The sequence below is a fragment of the Pleurodeles waltl genome, chromosome 12, assembly GCF_031143425.1.
Source record: "Pleurodeles waltl isolate 20211129_DDA chromosome 12, aPleWal1.hap1.20221129, whole genome shotgun sequence".
NCBI lineage: Eukaryota > Metazoa > Chordata > Amphibia > Caudata > Salamandridae > Pleurodeles > Pleurodeles waltl.
The window spans coordinates 84,721,816-84,740,456 of NC_090451.1; the positions used below are offsets into that span (position 1 = coordinate 84,721,816).

Below are 18,641 nucleotides of genomic sequence, written 5' to 3' on the forward strand. Positions count from 1 at the left end.
TATGTTTTAAAGCCAAGTAACAAGGAGAAGCAATCCAGGAGCCCGTGCATACATGATATCAGGTATATAATTTGGATTATGACATTTGTAAAGTATAAACATCTGTTAGACATGTGATAAACAAGTAAATACAATTCCATTCACAAGTTTTAAACGTGTTGTGTTTTACAGTGAAATTTATATTTTTATATTGCATCCTCCTCCCCACTACAGCTGATATTTGCAGGGTTATGGATACTGGAAAAGATGGTAATCACTGCACTGCAGGAAGAGGGCAGATGTACACCAAGTTGCAGCAAAGCTGCACGGAGAACGCAGAAACATCCCATCATACTCTAAGGCTGGAATGCGCAATGTCGTCTTACAAAAAAACTATTCGTAATCACGGCGTTAGAATTCATATTTTAGGTGGGAAAATATCCTTTCATCTACACACCTCCATGTTCCTATCACAAGCTTGAATTTTAGCTGAGTTGCTGCACCTCGTACATAACTCCAGTGTGATTTCACAGGTCTTCTCCCCAGGGCCAGACTGTGGGCCCAATGAAAATGTAAACAGGGACACACCCTTACTTACTAGTATGCCCTCAGCATTTTATTTTGTTTAGTGTGTTTAGTGCCTTCGCTGCCGGATATGCATACATTTTGATTTCTGTAGCAGCACAACATTTAAAAGAAAAGTCAGGCCGCTGTAATGTAGCAGAGTGCATCCACTGTGTCATGCTTAAGAATTAGTTTGTGCTGGCTCTCATTCCAATGTCATCCACAGACAGCCTTTACATAAACTGGCTGTTCTCACAACAGGTATCACTCTGGCTGTCTCCAAACTGAAGAACACACATGATCACAATGAAGGGTAAGATCTATGCACATTCTGTCATCAACCTTCCAGAACCAGTATGTAGGAACAGAAAAAAAGATCAGGCCTAGCTTCGTAAATGCCTCATTTAGAACAACAGAAACGGCTACCCTACCCCACAACCCAACCATCTACTAAATGACCGTGATCAGGAAGATATAAAGAGCAGCCCTTTACAAAGTCTTCATGGAATTTCTAAAGGTATCCTTGATGCCACCCTCTAAATTCAGTGTCCAAGTCTCTGCCCTCCAGCCTCAGTAATGCAGACAATACACTTCCACTGTGTCAGGAGGCTATCCTCACCATCATACTGTGCCATAATAAACCAGGGGCATCCAATGGGTCCCACTTTGCTTTTCTGATTAATACTGTGTGCTAAAGTTTAAAGGCAGACATCAGCTTCTGTGTCTGCAGAATTTCTTCTTTTGATGTTTTCATTATTTATTCCGTATATTCTCTAACACTGCTATGATCGTGAGCTTATAGTTTCCTTAGAAGTGCATCCTGAAGCCCTCAATAGCTCAGCGAGTATGTGTCCACCATTACTTTATGCTACCAATCCATTAGCTGTTCAGTGTCCTTCCAGAAATTATGGTCTTACCTAGAAGTGGACAGACAGTTCACCTGCTTCTAGTGCCCACCAAAGTACCTAACATAACATTGCCTCCTGTTTCTTTCTACGGTTTTGCATCTTCAAATTGCATGCCATCTCAAAAAACCTCCACTATATTCCTTAAATCCTGAATGAAAATCTAACCTAGACTTGAAACTTGTGATTACCACTTTTTCTTTTCTTTTTCTTATTTACCCCTTCACCTTCCATCCACTGTGTGTCTTCTCCTAGCGCAGCCTATTTTAAATCATATGCATATTAATCTTCCACAAAGAATGAGGAATGAATCTATGGAACTATTTTCTTGAGAGCACAAAACGAATGCCTGCCAGTAACCAACAATAACCACCAGATTAAACACTAGCAGCGGATTCCAAAGCCAGGATCGGACTGGGACACAAAGTAGTCCCAGGCACTAAAATAAAAGCAGCCCAATTAGTGAATCAGATAGCTAAAAACATGGACATATTTGTACACTGGGGCAGTTTTGAACTCGTAAAGAGAGGGTGTATAAGTGTTGTGCAAAGTATGGAAGACTACATGGATTTGTGCTTGCTGCAGGAAATGTTCGTTTTAATATCAGGGAAATCAACAGTAAAAATTGGCCCACCATACCATAAAACAGGCAGACAGCTCAAAAATGAAAATAAATAAATAAATAAATTAAAAAAACAGCCCACCACTCACCTCATTGCCAGCCTTTCAGGCACTGCCGATTGCTCTATAGGCCAGTCCAACCTTGTGCAAAGCAGTGTGCAGCCTGCCTTAAAGTGTTTCAATGCCAGTAGAGGTGAGTGAGCTTTCTTGTGGTTCCTGTCTGCTATCCTTGCTTTACCCAGGATGTGGCGTTATGGTCACTGATGCAAACAGTGGAACTGAGGAGTCAGATTTGAGTCTCAACTTTGGCTAAACATCTTAGGATTTTGGGCAAATCACATAATCTCCCCACGCCTATAAACAATGCATGTGACCTTGTGTTATGTAACTGGTGCTCATGTAAAATGCTTAGCCTTTGGATCAAGTTCACACTGCACTTAAAATCTGCAGAAAATGAACTAAAAGGTAAAGAAAACAAAGCCTTAACATAAAGAAGATGAATTCCCATTACCTGGCTGATTTGTACAAAGTGAAAACAGAAATCCTGGATAAATCATGGCTTCCCAGCTTAAACTGTGTGATCTTAGGCAAATATTTTATTTCATCAAAACTCTTTTTCTACATTATTGCGTATGAAAGCATTTTCAAATAAGTGGATTCAGACTACCAGTTGTACAAAACTACCACTGGTGATAACTGCACAACCTTGTGTCTGCAAGCAATAACCAACTATTTGTTGGTCACGGTGCGCTCTGACACTAGATTTAGTTAACCTTTTAGACACCGCTCTTAACCCCTTTGGTGCCGTGGATGTAATGGTTACGTCCTCGGCAGCACCACTCGGGTGCGAGGATGTAACCGTTACGTCCTGTACCTGGCCCAGGGGGGGGAGTGCTAGCGCTCCCCCTTGTGGGCCTCCCACCCCCCTCCCCTGGGCTGGGATGGGAGGGGAATCGCTTCCCCTTCCGCCCCCCAGTGACGTCTGATGAAGTCAGTGCGCAATTGCAAGCTGACCTCTTCAGACGCCGCCCCCATCACTCTGGAAGCTCAGCTTCCTGCGTGATGGGAAAATAAATGCTTTGCATTTCTCTTCTGATCCTGGGGGTGGAGGCAAGCAGAGGCATCAAAGGAAAGGAAAGGCCTTTCCTTTCATGTTTCTGAGCATTTCTGCAGCCTGATCGTGAAGCGATCGGGCTGCAGAAATGCCCACTAGACACCAGGGATTTGTGTAAATAAACAATGAATGGGAGCGACCACTTGAGCAAGGGGCGCTTCCCTATTCTTTTTTTTTTTAAGGCCTTTTCTTTTTTTATATCAGTTACACCAAAAGGGGGGTGACCCCTTAGCCAAGCATCGCTCCCCAGAGGGGGTGGGGGTGGATGTGTGTGAGGGCAAATTTATTTTAACTCATTTCTGCCCCCCTTGGGGTGGATCGGCCTATTTTAAGTAGGCCTATCTGCCCCCAAGGAGGGTTGGTGGAAACACTAGGCGCCAGGGATTTTTTTACATTTTTTTTTTACAGATGGGGAGCGACCCCTTAAGCAAGGGTTGCTCCCATGGGGCGGCAAAATTATTTTAGGCCATTTCTGCCCCACTTGGGGGCAGATTGGCCTATTTCTATTAGGCTGATCTGCCCCCAGGGATTGTTGTGTCTGTTTTCGTTTGGGGGGGGGGGGTGCAGACCCTTGGGCAAGGGTCGATCCCCATGGGGGCACATTACTGTTGGCCATTTCTGCCCCCTCCCCCCCCCCCCCAGAGCAAATCTGCCTATTTTTTAAAGTCCCATCTACCCTGAAGGGGGGCAGAAAGCCCACTAGACACCAGGGAATATTTTTTTTCAGAGAAAGAGGGCGGTGGTATTACCCACAATCCACTCCACGGGGAAGGGGCAGAAAGCCTACTAGATTCCAGGGAGTTTAAAAAATATATATATAGTGGGGTGGTGTCTACCAACCAGTATGGGCATGGTTATGCCCCACCCCAACTGAAGGGGGTAACAGTCTTTCAGCTCTCAACCCGCACATTAAAACATCTTATCCCATGCAAAGCAAGAGGATATTTGATTAATTTTGGGTTTTGGTTTTACATTTGGGTCATGAGAGCTTGCCTAACTCTCAAAATCTTCCCACTTGGAATGGTGAGGGCTACACTTTTTGGACTTTGGGACACTGCCATGTAGAAAAATCTACGAGACCTAGACACATCTGAAAACTAAACATCTTGGTGAGTCCAGGGTGGTGTGCTTCATATGGACCCCGCACCATTTTCCTACCCACGATGTCCTGCAAACCTCCAACTTTGCTTGAAATCACACATTTTCCCCACATTTTTGTGATGGAACCTTCTGGAATCTGTAGGAATCCACACAATTCCTACCACCTAGCATTGTCGCATCTATACAGATAAATATTCTGCCCCACTTGTCAGCCTAAAATCTTTTTTTTTCAAACTGCCATTTTGGACCCACTTTGGTTCCCACTCAATTTCGACATGTTTTTGTCTCTTCCCTGTCACAGGCACTTGGCCAACCCACACAAGTGTGGTATCATTTTTATCGGGAGTCTGAGGGGGAACACTGGGTGGTAGGAAATTTGTGCCAGTGGTGTGAGCTCACTCAGAAATGTGGGAAAAATTTGATTTTTTTTTTAGCTAAATTTGAGGTTTGCTGAGGATTCTGGGTAAGAAAGCACTGGGAGATCCACGCAAGTCACACCTCCCTAAACTTTCTTGGGTGTCTAATTTTCAGAAATGTCTGGGTTTGGTAGGTTTCCCTGGATGGCTGCTGAGCCCTGGACCAAAAACGCAGGTGTGCCCCTTTTTCCCCGCAAAAACAGGTAGATTTGTATTTGATAATTTTGATGTGTCGATGTAGTGTTTTGGGGCATTTCCTGTTGCGTGCACTAGACCTACCCACACAAGTGAGGTACCATTTTTATCTGGAGACCTGGGGGAATGCTGGGTGGAAAGAGGATTGTGGCTCCCCTCAGATTCAATAACTTTCTATCACCGAAATGTGAGGAAAAAGTGTTTTTTTTTTTGCCAAATTTTGAGGTTTGCAAAGGGTTCTGGGTAACAGAACCTGGTGAGAGTGCCACAAGTTACTCCATCCTGGATTCCCCTAGGTATTTAGTTTTCAGAAATGTCTAGGTTTGCTAGGTTTTCCTACGTGCCGGATGAGCTAGATGCCAAAAATCGACAGCTAGGCACTTTGCAAAAAACAGGTCAGTTTTCTTTGAGAAAATGTGATGTGTCCATGTTGTGTTTTGGGGCATTTCCTGTCCTGGGCACTAGGCCTACCCACACAAGTGAGGTACCATTTTTGTAGGGAGACTTGGGGGGAATGCTGGGTAGAAGTACATTTGTGGCTCCTCTCAGATTCCAGAACTTTCTGTCACTGTGAGCAAAAAGTGGGTTTTTTGGCCAACTTTTGAGGTTTGCAAAGGATTCTGGGTAACAGAACCTGGTGTGAGCCCCACAAGTCACCCCGTTCTGAATTCCCGTAGGTGTCTAGTTTTCAAAAATGCACAGGTTTGGTAGATTTCCCTAGATGCCAGCTGAACTAGAGGCCAAAATCCACAGCTAGGCACTTTGCAAAAAACTGGTCAGTTTTCTGTGGGAAAATGTGATGTGTCCATGTTGTGTTTCTTGTCGCGGGCACTAGGCCTTCCCCACACATGTGAGGTACCATTTTTATCGGGAGACTTGGGGAAACACAGAATAGCAGAACAAGCATAATTGCCCCTTGTCTTTCTCTACATATTTTCCTTCCAAATGTAAGACAGTGTGTAAAAAATATGTCTATCTGGAAATGCCCAGTAATTCACATGCTAGTATGGGCACCCCGGATTTCATAGATGTGCAAATAACCACTGCTTCTCAACACCTTATCTTGTGCCCATTTTGGAAATACAAATGTTTTCTTGATACCTATTTTTCACTCTTTATATTTCACCAAATGAATTGCTGTACAACTGGTATAAAATGAAAACCTATTACAAGGTGCATCTCCTTTATTGGCTCTGGATACCAAGGGCTCTTAATGAACCTACAAGCCCTATATATCCCTGCAACCAGAAGAGTCCAGCAGACGTAACGGTATATTGCCTTTGCAATTCTGACAAAGCAAGAAAGAGTTTGAGAGTAAAACGTGGAGAGAAATGGCTGTTTTTTTCACCTCAATTTCAATATTTTTTGTTATTTCTGTTATTTTCTGTAGGAAAACCTTGTAGGATTTACACAAATTACCAGTTGCTGAATTCAGAATTTTGTATACTTTTCAGAAATGTTTAGCTGTCCGGGATCCTTCATTGGTTTCCACCCATTTCTGTCACTAACTGGAAGGAGGCTAAAAGTACAAAAAATAGTACAAATAGGATATGTCCCAGTAAAGTGCCAAAATGATGTTGAAAAATGTGGTTCTCTGATTAAAGTCTGCCTGTTCCTAAAAGCTGGGAAGATGGTGATTTTAGCATCACAAACCCTTTGTTGATGCCATTTTCAGGGGGAAAAACCACAAGCCTGTAGTCCTTTTTCCCCATTTTCTTGAAAAAAATGAAATTTCCGCTGTATTTTGGCCAATTTCTTGGTCTCCTTCGAGGGAAACCCACAAACTTTGGGTAACTCTAGAATCCCTAGGATGTTGGGAAAAAGGGACGCAAATTTGGCGTGGGTAGCTTACATCGGCAACAAGTTATGAGGTCCTAAGGGCGAACTGCCCTAAATAGCCCAAAAAAGTCCAGGCAGCGAAGGGGTTAATTAAACCACACCAACACCCTTTTCATCCTAATTAAAGTATTGTTCAATTTCATTACCTGAAGCCCTGCTCCGCGCTGCTCCCCCTCCTTCAAAACAGCGGATGGGGGCAGCATCATAACCTAGCATGTACTAGACTAACCCAACCACGGGCTGAGAATAACTGCCCGCTTTAGTCCAAACTGGACTGCACCCGCCGACTGTAAAAACAACAGATCCGTCCATGTGCGGACTAAACAGCCAATCATCACTTCAGAATCCTAGCTAGCGCTCTGGGATTGGCTGAGGCGAACCAACGCTCCAATCTTAGGTCACCTTACATATTATCAGTACCAGCCATTCCCAGCAGATTCTGACAATATGTTCAGCTGTGGGGTTGAGTTTTCAGCGACCCGGAAGCCGTAAGATTATAAACAAATGACATCCGTGAAAAGATCAGCTCCTTGCGGGCTCACTGAGGGCCCGTGCAAGCGGCGGACAGGTGGCCACCTTGGGGTCGCACCTTATGGTAAGGCAGAATCGGGGTTAGCGGCTCTTTGTAGCTCTGTGCGCATGGTAATCCGAATGTTGCGCCAGTGGTTGTTTACTCCTGCATGGTGCCTAAAGTACTGCTGGTGAAGTATTACTTTACATTTAATCCTGACGCTTAATCGTGTCGTCACTAGTAGCATCTTCTATTGTTTCTATGGGATGAAGCAAATACAGTAAACTAGGCCGACAGACTACTACTTTACGGTTTACACGCAGCTGTTATTAATATCCGCCATCTGACGATCAGAAGGGCAGCCGTTGCTTCGCGGTTGCACACTCACGTTGTTTTAACTACAAATTGACAAACTCAATAAATAAACCACGCAAGCTGTAAACATTCACTCGTTTAGTTCCTTAAGTATACCCGTAATATGTTTCAGATAAATTAGTTCCAGCACCAGGGCTTTACATGTGATGCAAAAATAGAGGGTCCCTGAAAGGACCGTGGCCTTTGTAGTTCAGGGCATAGCTTAAAGTCGTATATTACTAAATTTCTGTGGTTTCCTCAGTCTACCAGTATTTTGGTGCAGCTCTGAGCTTTTGCGTATTGCATCCAGATAACACAACAAAAAAACATAGACCTGCAACCAGTCAGGACTATTGGCTTTGTCATCGATCGTTAGCTATGGAAGATAAATGAGTAACGCCAATAACTGTGTTGGAAATAATACTGAAAATGTCCCAACTCTGAAATTATGAAACTTTGAATTAAATACTACTGAGATCTTTTGAACATATAGTGGTCTTCAGTGTCTTAATCATTCTTGTTATGTTCATGCCGTATTAGTCCTGCACACCCCTTTTCTCTCCACCTCTCCCCACCGACGTGACACCTTATCTCTTTCCTCTTCAGCACACTTTTTGCTCCCTCCTGAATGCTCTTCCTCGCATCTCCTTCACTTACCCACAACACACAACGCCCCCACTCACCTGTAAGCATTACATTTTCTTTTATTTTCGCCTTGTCAACATTTTGACAGCCGTGCAGCTCCTTCAAGCACATTTGCTCAGAATCACAACTGTAATACGCGCCCATTGCTCTGTGTGCTCTGTAGAGGCCAAGGATTGGATGACCATATATTCTAAAGCCCTTCCTGGCCCACTGACAAGCGCTGTGAGAAACTCCCACCGTCCTTCGACCTCGTCGTGCCCAGCGCTGTCAATCGTGGCCCGATATAAACACAGCAGGAGGAGACTCAGTTCAAAGTATGCAGTTTACAAGGTTAACCTGCTAAACGGGAAAAAAAAAATGCAGAACACAATATCCTGGAAATAGCTATCACATTTTAGGGAATGCAAGGTTAAATAAAATAAAACCTATGAAATATAGATAGGAACTAATTCACGGACATGGATTACTTTAACGTTTTTGCATTAATTGTTGAGAAATTGATCAGTGTTTGGTCCAGTCCTGATAGGGACCCTTTCAATGTCCATTCTTAATTGCTAACCGGGCCCGCACCACTTTAAGTCCTGTACAGCACATAATAGGAGAAACGGGCCTTGAATATTCTTCGGCTTGCAGGTTAAAATGGCTTGTGCATTTTTAAAGAGTGCCTAATTAAATGAACCTGTATATTTAAAGTTAAAAAGCTGTAGTTTGTAAGTTGACACATACAACTTTACAGTTCTAAAATCGTTATAAACTCAGCTTTCTAAATAGTGAGAGCTGAAAATATTTTTTCAGTGGAACACCCACATCATGTCTTTTTCACCTTTTAAAAAGGTTCTATTTGTTTTTAAAGGCCACCACACAGTTCTATCAAACCAGTACACAGTGCAAACGTTCGAACGTGATTTTACAGTGATCTACAACGTAGCTCCCATCTCAACATTTCTTGAAACTACTTGCACTATCATGCACCTACCCACACACTGTTCTAGACTAAACCTACTCTCGATATTAATGCTGCCAGGCTCAGTTATAGATCAAAATATATTGGACAGAAACATGCCTCTCCATTTATATTGTATTGGCTAGATGTTCAAAAGACTCATACACAGGGCAGTGGATATTTGCAAAGCTGACTACTGAACCACTTACTTTGACAGTATTGTGAAGGCTGATAAAAGGAATGCGCAGTTCTGTACTAAAAACTCAAAATTTTGATAAACAGTATCCCACACATCTGAGTATTGGTATCACCAGAGTTGAAAGGGAGCCAAACCACTGACCTATTTGGAAGTAAAGACGGCCTCCACTGCTTTTAGTGTGTGTGTGTGTGTGTGTATATATATATATATATATATATATATATACACACACACACACACTAAAAGCAGTGGAGGCCGTCTTTACTTCCAAATAGGTATATATATATATAGACACACACACCCCAATCTCAGAGAATATGCATTTTTATGGAAGGTGCTGTAGACCTATTAATGGAAAAACTATTTTAATAAGCAAGATAGCCAAAATTAGAATAATTACATTGAAAACTAAAAAAGGATGGTAATTACGTTTAAACATTGAATTATCCGATATTAAAAGAGCAACAGTTTGCAATTTTTATGCTAAATTCACAGTCTACAAGGGCTTCCTACCTTTCCAGACCATTATTGTTTAGGGGGAAGAATTGAATACTACCCTAAATTAGTAGCTAAATAAATGTGCTAGAGGGATTGAAAAAATATTTTAACTCTAAACGAAAAGCACAAGAGTAAGTAGATGTCTGCAGAGTTGCTATTCTGAGTTACGTTACGTATTGTACTCTGGCAGACATAAGTATTATTGTCATGCATTGGTTTATTTTGTTTTCTATAGGTTGTGATGAATAGAGACTAAACCTAAGTCAGATCATTGACCCGTGACTTCAGAAATCAAGTATCAAATGTAATGGTATGGGCAGTTGAATTTAGATCTGGCGTAAATGTACATTTCATTATTGTAAACAGAAGAAAATTGGTGAATATGAAATGATCCTACTGATGTTTTGAAAATACAACTTAGATTAAACTGAACATAAGGATTGACAGAATCATCCTTTGAACTGTATTGATAATGATGATCATGTGGGCACTAACAAGGACAAGGTTTTTTTAGGTCGAGCATTCAAGACCTCTTGTCTATACTTTAGTATATACTTCTTTGTGAGCTCTCTGCTTTTTCACTGGTTTGTTTCAGTGTCCTTAAAAAATCCTTGCTTGCTAGTGGTCAGTCCTTCTTTGTCCCACCTTTCCACAGTGGTACACTCCCCTGGAGCATGGCCCCAGTACTTGTACCCTTCCATTTGTGCCAATGTAGCATGTGCTTAGGGACTACTTTATTCCTAGGCTAATAGCATTTGACCAGAGCGCTGGATGTTTTCAAGGGCTCCAGTCTGTTTCTGTTAACAGGGCTTTACATCATGTTCTTCTCTGATGCTGTGCATTCAAAGACCGAGGTCAAATGTTAAAAGGCTGTTTTATGAGGTGCCGGTTTCCACCCCCTGCCGCCACAGTGCACAGACAATCATCACAACAACTATGTTTACATTGATTTTCCTTACGCGCTGTCAATGCGTAGAGAAAATCGCTACCATTACAATATTTAATGTATATTCCCCCAATTTAAGATGGCCGCCTCACGTCAAGCGAGATGACATAATTGACGGCATGACGAGGCCGTCCCTATTCCTTCGCCGTTGCTTGTTACTTTTGCCACTGGTCATCGAATTAATTATTTCAGCAGGGCATGTGAACGTAGTTTGCCTAGTGTTTGCAAGAAGCGAGTGGCAGTCTTATAGCTGGTGCTATTTTAAAATGTTTTTAATGAGCAGTGTTTACAGTGGAGCATTTCCACAGGTAACGTATGTAATGGTCGCTAACAAATGTCATTAAAATATTAAGGCGGCTGCTTGCCCTCTGTCGGTGTCCTGCCTATCCATTTCCAATCTGTTCAAAATAAAATGTATTGGTCTGTGCACAAGATGAAAGTATGTTTCGTGACTTGACTGTGTGACGCTGCTACTTTTAAACTGCCTCAGGATTTGCAGTAAATTAGTTATTCACTAGCATGTGTGGAGCAAGGACATACCTTAAACAAGATGATGCATTTACTAATAGTAGAACATATTATAATTTACTGCCATTTTAAAGGAATTCACCTTCAGTATCCTGCTCCGAACCCAGTATGGAACCATTTTATTCTATTTCAAAATATTAAACTATTTTTGTGGGTGCAAATTGGCAAATAACTTTTGACTCTGGCTACGCAATGGTTAGTTTGAAATGTTTTTTTTTTTTAACCTTTAAAATACCTTGTTCATTGAAGCATTCTTGTGTATATTTAGGCTGCTATGAGCAAAGAAGCTTATTGATTAGGACTTTCAGGCTGCACTCTTAACAATGGCGCAAAAAATAAAAGTATATGCCAAAAATACCAATACCATGCTTACACGGGAAAAGCATTTTTTCAAAGATAGGGCATTTTGCATAATACTCTTGTGCAGGAGGTCGACAAACCCATTGTGATAACCCTTCAAATAAAATATCATGGCTACCGTCAGAGCAGGTAAAGATCGCTGTTTTACATAAAATGCTCTCAGCACATTATTGCTCTTTGGGACAACTCTTGAGGTAGTTATGCAGTGACATGGGCATTACTACTCCAAAGGACCTGAGAGTCTCTACTAGAATGAGGGACTCTAAAACAGGTGACCCTAACTTGAGACTGCATCACTCCCTGCAAAGATCGTGGGCCTGAACTCTGGGCATATTAAATAATATTTGTGCAAGTTTAGGCAGTAAATATCAGGTACAATCTCCTGTTACAGAGGTGCACTGCGGACCCCTAGATACACATGGCGCACTGAGTGGGCCCCCAATTCCTGTTCGCCAGTGGTTCGCTTGTCCAGAGGATAACAATATACCTGTAAACCACAGATCACAAAAAATATGAGGATGACATGTAAAGGCTCCATCCTCGGGAATTCTGAAATAAATGAAATATTTATCTTCAAGACTTTGAAATGTGCCAGAGAGATATTCCAAAATAAGAGGATACAGGCCACAGTGCTCAGAATGAACATATGTGTACAGTGTAGAACTGCTCAAGTGTGGCGTGGTTGTGCAAAATCAGGCAATCAAACTGACTTTGAGTCTGAACACACTCTACCTCTGGCGAGAGTCACGGAAATGAAATAAAATTCCATTGGAAACAAAGAAGATCCGTGCATTTGTGAAGCTCCTCTATTAATGCGTTCATACATGTTAAAACAATCTCTACATTTTGCATGTTTATTTCATATGTCCGTGTTACAAACAGAGAGAGTTGCACTGAAACAACTTTCCTGTGAACCTTTTCCATTACATTTCAAAACATATATACTGGGCCTAAATTATTTGTGAGATTTCTATATGTGGTATATGTATAAAAAAAAAACTATGTAATAGGCAGTGGAGTGCTGGACAGGGCCAAAGGCAAGCATACAGTGAAAGAGTGACAGGAGGGGTAGCTAGATTATGGGAGCAGAGTTGAACTGTAACTGCTTTGGAAGTAGTGTACTTTAAAGACTCTTTCAACTCTTTTCTAAATTAGAGCAGTGTTGTGTTAGAGATTTAAAAGATCTTCAGCCTTTTATTTTTAATTTCCAGCCTGTTTGTGTTTAGGTTGGGGTATGCCAGAGCAACCAAAGATTGTGAGCTTGGCTGAAAGATAAGCATGAATGCTTTCGATATGATACAGCCGGTTTTTATGGGCGAGCGCAAAGCGCTCTCTCCATTCTGTAATCTCTCTTTGGGCTTCAAACTACACCCATGTCACGTCAGTCACTTACATTGGTTTGTGGGCTTGCCTTTTAAAATCCGCTTGCTTTCATTTGTGAAAGGCATGCATACGTCATGCCTTTTCGGGTGTTTAGCCCACCTATACATCACCAGTAAACTACTAAAAACATACGAGGCTCGATGTTTTCAGCCTGGGGTCCAGATTACTTTATTTAAAAAGAAAAATAGGGTTGCCTAACACCTCTAAAATACTACTAGCCCACTAATTTCTGTAAAATTAACTTGTATGTAAATTCAGAAGTTTGTAAAATTTCCGCTTGTGGAACTCTAGCTCTGAGTAATAAAATATATAGGTATCAGAATATGTTGGCCATGTTTAGTAGCAACATGCTGGCCATCTTGCAGTGGTAAAACAATGATACCCTATGGACTGTACAGCATTCCATAATGATTTCCTGATTAACTGGAAGTGGCCGTGTCGGACGCGGGGCACTGCATATGAAATGAGTGGCAAGCAAGGTGACCAGTTGGCAATGCCTGGACAGCTGTAGTATCCTTTTACAAAACAAAGTAAAGAGTAGAATTAAGGAAGGGAAAGTGAAACAGAAAAGGAGAAAAATGAAAACTTAAGGACTGTCCAGCCATCCCTGACACTGAAGCCCAATCATTTTCGGATGCATGTATACATCTGATCAGAAAAGGACAACTTTAACTGGGCAAGAGAGCCAATGACTGATGTGGACTGGATCATTACTCCTTGCAGTATTCTGTCATGAATGGAAGCAGAGTGTAAATGATACCTAGACACACCAGTAGCAAAGCAGAGATGACCCAAAGACTCTCTAAGTATCTAGATGGAGATATAGATCTCACCACAAGAACCCCTCCAAGGAACACTCACATGGGGCAGATGATTGAAAATACCACTTTATTTGGCAAAACCATTTATTTCGGCAAATAAAGTAGTTTTAAACCATCTGCCCTGTGTGAGCGTTCCTTGGAGGAGTTTTTGTGGTAAGAGATTCATACAGGCACGTTCTAACGCTGTGGCCACAATGGCTCATGTCCCTTTTGGGGGCGGGGTGGAAGAGAGAGATTTTTTACAAGATTCTAGTAGACAGCTAAGAAGGTACACTAGCAAGAATATTTGCAGTGCAAATCTTCCACCTCTAGAGTTTGGCAGAGATGGTAGCCAACACCAAAAAGCTTCACTACAAAGGTAATCAATCTGATGTTTCATGTAACAAAAAATCTATCCGCAGGCTTTAATACAGAGAAATAACAATCCTCCTTTAAATGCTTACTGATTTTATCAAATACTATTCATAATCAGTATGCCAGGCATTCTATTAAATTGTAACTATTCTTAATAAACAATCGGGCCTATATTCTTTATTGTTAGGTTTTCACCATGACCAACTAGCTTTCCTTGAGGCTACCATCCAGCATACAGTCATAGAAGAACAAGTTACTTACCTTCGGTAACGCCTTTTCTGGTGGATACACTAGCTACCTGCGGATTCCCCACTCATTGAATTTTCCCCCTGTGTCAACTTCCAACGGAAATTTTCTTCCTAGCTTCTGCACGTCGACGAGGACGTCACAATTGCCCACGCGACGCCGTCTGACGTCATACAGGCAATAAGAGGTCCTCGCCGACGTCAATACCAACATTTTTTACGTGCCTCTGAGACAAACAGGCAAATACCAGCGAAATATATATATATATATATATATATATATATATATATATATATATATATATACACAATTCATACAAATACTTATACAACAATATTTAATTAAATCAAAAAGATAAAACATCAGCTCAAATATGGAAATATGCAAAAATATATATACATATAGACTATGTATAGCATCTACACAAATTCTTTTTTAAAAAAAATAGTTTTTTCTTTTTTTTATGTTAATACATATGAAAATAATAAAATACCAACAGGAGCTCACCCAAGGATAACTTGGTAAGACCAGACAGGCAACAGGGAGGCGGGTGGGACCGTGAGGAATCCACAGGTAGTTAGTGTATCCACCAGAAAAGGCGTTACCGAAGGTAAGTAACTCGTTCTTCTGATGGATACAACTACCTATGGATTCCTCACTCATTGAATAGAGTCCCAAAGCAGTACCGCACTCAGTGGAGGGTGCCTGAATGGTCAACCAAGAAATCCTGCAGCACTGACCATGCCAAATGGGCATCCCTCCTAACCTCCGAATCCAAGCAATAATGTTTTGCAAAAGTGTGGAGAGATGACCAAGTTGTGGCCTTGCAGATGTCAACCACAGGAACACCCCTAGCCAAGGCCGAAGAGGCCGACTTAGCTCTGGTGGAATGAGCTCTTATTCCATCAGGGTGTTCTTTCTTTGCCAGAGAATAACACAGATAAATGCAAAGAATGACCCACCTGGAGAGTGTTCTCTTGTGGACTGCCCTTCCTCTCCTCTTTCCCACGTACCCGATGAAGAGTTGATCCTCCAATCTAAACTCCTTCGTTCTGTCTACGAAGAAGGTCCGCGCTCTTCTCGGGTCCAAACGATGTAGTCTTTCTTCCTCTTTCGAAGGATGAGGTGGAGGATAAAAAGAGGAGAGAGTAATAGTCTGACCCATATGGAAGGGTGAAACAACCTTCGGCAAGAAAGTAGCCTTGGTCCTCAACACCACCTTATCCACATAGAAGGATGTATACGGGGCTTAACAGAAAGAGCCTGCAGCTCACTCACTCTTCTAACAGAAGTAATCGCAACAAGGAAAACAGTCTTTAAAATCAATAACCTTATGGGGCAAGAATGCATCGGCTCAAACGGTGAGCCCATAAGAAACGTTAAGACTAGGTTCAAATCCCACTGAGGCATAATGAAAGGAGTGGGAGGAAATTTATTAGTGAGGCCTTTTAAAAACCTCAATACTAAAGGAGATTTAAATAAAGAAGGCTGGTCTGGAAGACACAGAAAGGCTGACCGAGCCGACAAATAGCCCTTAACTGTAGCAACTGCACAACCCCTCTGTGCCAGGGACAACGCAAAAGACAAGATATCTGATAAGTGGGCACGTAAGGGATCAATTTGCTTCTCTCCACACCAATTCACAAATTTAGCCTACCTGCTAGCGTAGATAGATTTAGTGGAGTGTCGCCTGGCCGATAAAATAACATCCACCACCTCGGGTGGGAGAGAAAAGGAACTCGGGTTGCCCCGTTCAATCTCCAGGCATGAAGGTGCAGGCTCTGGAGGTGGGGGTGTAAAACCTGCCCCTGCGACTGCGAGAGGAGGTCCGCCCTGTGAGGGAGACGGAGCTGGGGGCACAGAGAGAGCTGGAGAAGATCGGAATACCATACCCTCCTTGGCCAATCCGGAGCTATTAAGATGACTCGAGCCCGGTCTCGGCGAATTTTCCTCAGAACCCGAGGAATCAAAGGTATGGGGGGGAAACGCGTAAAGCAACTGGTCGCACCAGGATATCTGAAACGCGTCCCCCAACGCTCCTTGCACCGGATACTGGAGGCTGCAGAACAACGGGCAGTGCGTATTCTCCCGAGTGGCAAAAAGATCTACTCGCGGGATTCCCCACATCTGGAAGATTTGCCGGACTAGATCTGGATGAAGACGCCACTCGTGATCGGTCGAGAAGCGCTGACTGAGACCGTCCGCATGCACGTTCAAGACTCCGGCTAGATGATTTGCTACCAAGCAAATCCGATGGTCCCTTGCCCAGGACCATAGCCGCAGAGCTTCTCTGCATAGAAAGTACGACCCTAATCCTCCCTGCTTGTTTATATACCACATTGCAGTAGTGTTGTCCATCAGGACCTGAACCGACTGACCGCGAAGGGAAGGGAGGAAGGCCCTGAGAGCCAGACGTATTGCCCGCAGTTACAACAGATTTATGTGAAACATCTGTTCTACTGGAGACCATTGACCTTTGACCTCCAGGTCCCCCAGATGAGCTCCCCACCCTAGAGTGGAAGCATCCGTAATCACTGTGGTCACTGGAGGGGGCAGCGAGAACGGCCTTCCTTGGGAAAGATTGCTGTCCGCAACCCACCATCTTAGATCCACTGCAGCGTCTCTGGAGATCTTTATCGATCCCTCGAGATCTCCTTTGTGCTGAGACCACTGCTTTCGGAGGCACCACTGAAAGCCCTCATGTGCCAGCGAGCATGCGTGACCAACCGAATGCAAGAAGCGAACAGACCGAGCAGACGAAGGACCTTGAGGACTGGAATGACCGCTCCACTTTGAAACATTGGAACCAACGCCTGAATGTCTTGAACCCGCGGAGGAAAGGCACGATTCAATGTTGTGTCCAGTACTGCCCCTTTGAACAGGAGGCGCTGAGAGGGCTCCAGGTGAGATTTGGGCACGTTCACCGAAAAACCCAGATCGAACAACAACTGGGTTGTCGACTGCAGGTGACGCAGCACAACCTCCGGAGACTTGGCTTTGATCAACCAATCGTCTAGGTAAGGAAATACTGCTATCCCCTTCCTTCTGAGCTCTGCTGCAACCACCGCCATCACCTTTGTGAAGACTCGAGGTGCTGAAGTAAGACCAAACTGAAGGACCGCAAACTGATAGTGCTGCGATCCCACCACAAACCGGAGATACTTCCTGTGCGACTTGAGTATCGGGATATGAAAGTAAGCAAGTCGACAGGCACCATCCAATCTCCTTCGTTCAACGCCAAAAGCACCTGAGCTAGGGTCAGCATCTTGAACTTTTCCTGTTTGAGGTACCAATTCAAAATCAGCAGGTCCAGGATTGGTCTCAACCGACCATCCTTCTTGGGGATCAGGAAGTATCTTGAGTAACAACCCTGACCCCTCTCCTGCTCTGGAACCAACTCCACTGCACCCTTTGAAAGGAGGACTAGAACCTCCTGTTCTAATAACAGGAGGTGCTCTTCTGAACAGTAGGATGGGCGGGATGGGGGGCGGAAACTCCCGAAAGGGAAGGGCATAGCCTTTCCCCACAATACTGGTGACCCAGCAGTCCGATGTTACTACCTCCAACATGTGGAGAAAGTTCATTAACCTCCCCCCTACAGGAGTGGTATGTAAAGGAATTGGTGGATGACTAAGGCTGCTTCCCATGCTGCACCCCTCCAGAGGAAGAGGAAGAGGCAGAGTGCTGCTGGGCGGCTCCTCTGGTTCGGATCCTACCCCTCCCCCTGTATGACCTATAGGGGAGGGCAGTGGCGGCCTGCTGCTGAAATCTGCCCCGAAAGGAGGAGGATGAGCCACGACCAAACCCCCTAAATCTTCTGAACAGTCTAGAAGAAGCAGAAGAGGAGGCTTGCAAGCCTAACTATTTCGCTGTGGCTCTACTCTCCTTAAATCTTTCAAGGGCTGAGTCCGCCTTGGATCCAAAATGTTTATCCCCATCAAAGGGAAGATCCAGCAAGGCTGACTGGACATCAGATGAAAATCCAGAAGAACGAAGCCAAGCCTGTCTCCTTGAAGCAACAGCAGTGCCCATAGCTCTGGCCACAGAATCAGTCGTGTCCAGCCCTGACTGGATTACTTGCGTTGCCGCAGCCTGAGCATCCGAAACCAGGCTCGACAC

General features: G+C 43.4%; 1 protein-coding gene across 6 annotated transcripts in view; it reads left to right on the forward strand.

The window, feature by feature from the left end:
- The first annotated feature begins 7,171 nt into the window (after positions 1-7,171).
- Positions 7,172-18,641, forward strand: part of ZNF414 (zinc finger protein 414) — a 137,786-nt gene continuing 126,316 nt past the window's right edge. For 4 of the 6 annotated variants that reach the window (XM_069217130.1, XM_069217133.1, XM_069217129.1 and 1 more), the window contains exon 1: positions 7,197-7,329. In XM_069217130.1, coding sequence (XP_069073231.1) covers positions 7,327-7,329 — 3 coding nt within the window. In that variant the 5' untranslated portion in view covers positions 7,197-7,326. Of the gene's footprint in view, positions 7,330-18,641 lie in introns of all 6 variants that reach the window. The other 2 variants (XM_069217131.1, XM_069217134.1) reach the window with 1 other exon arrangement.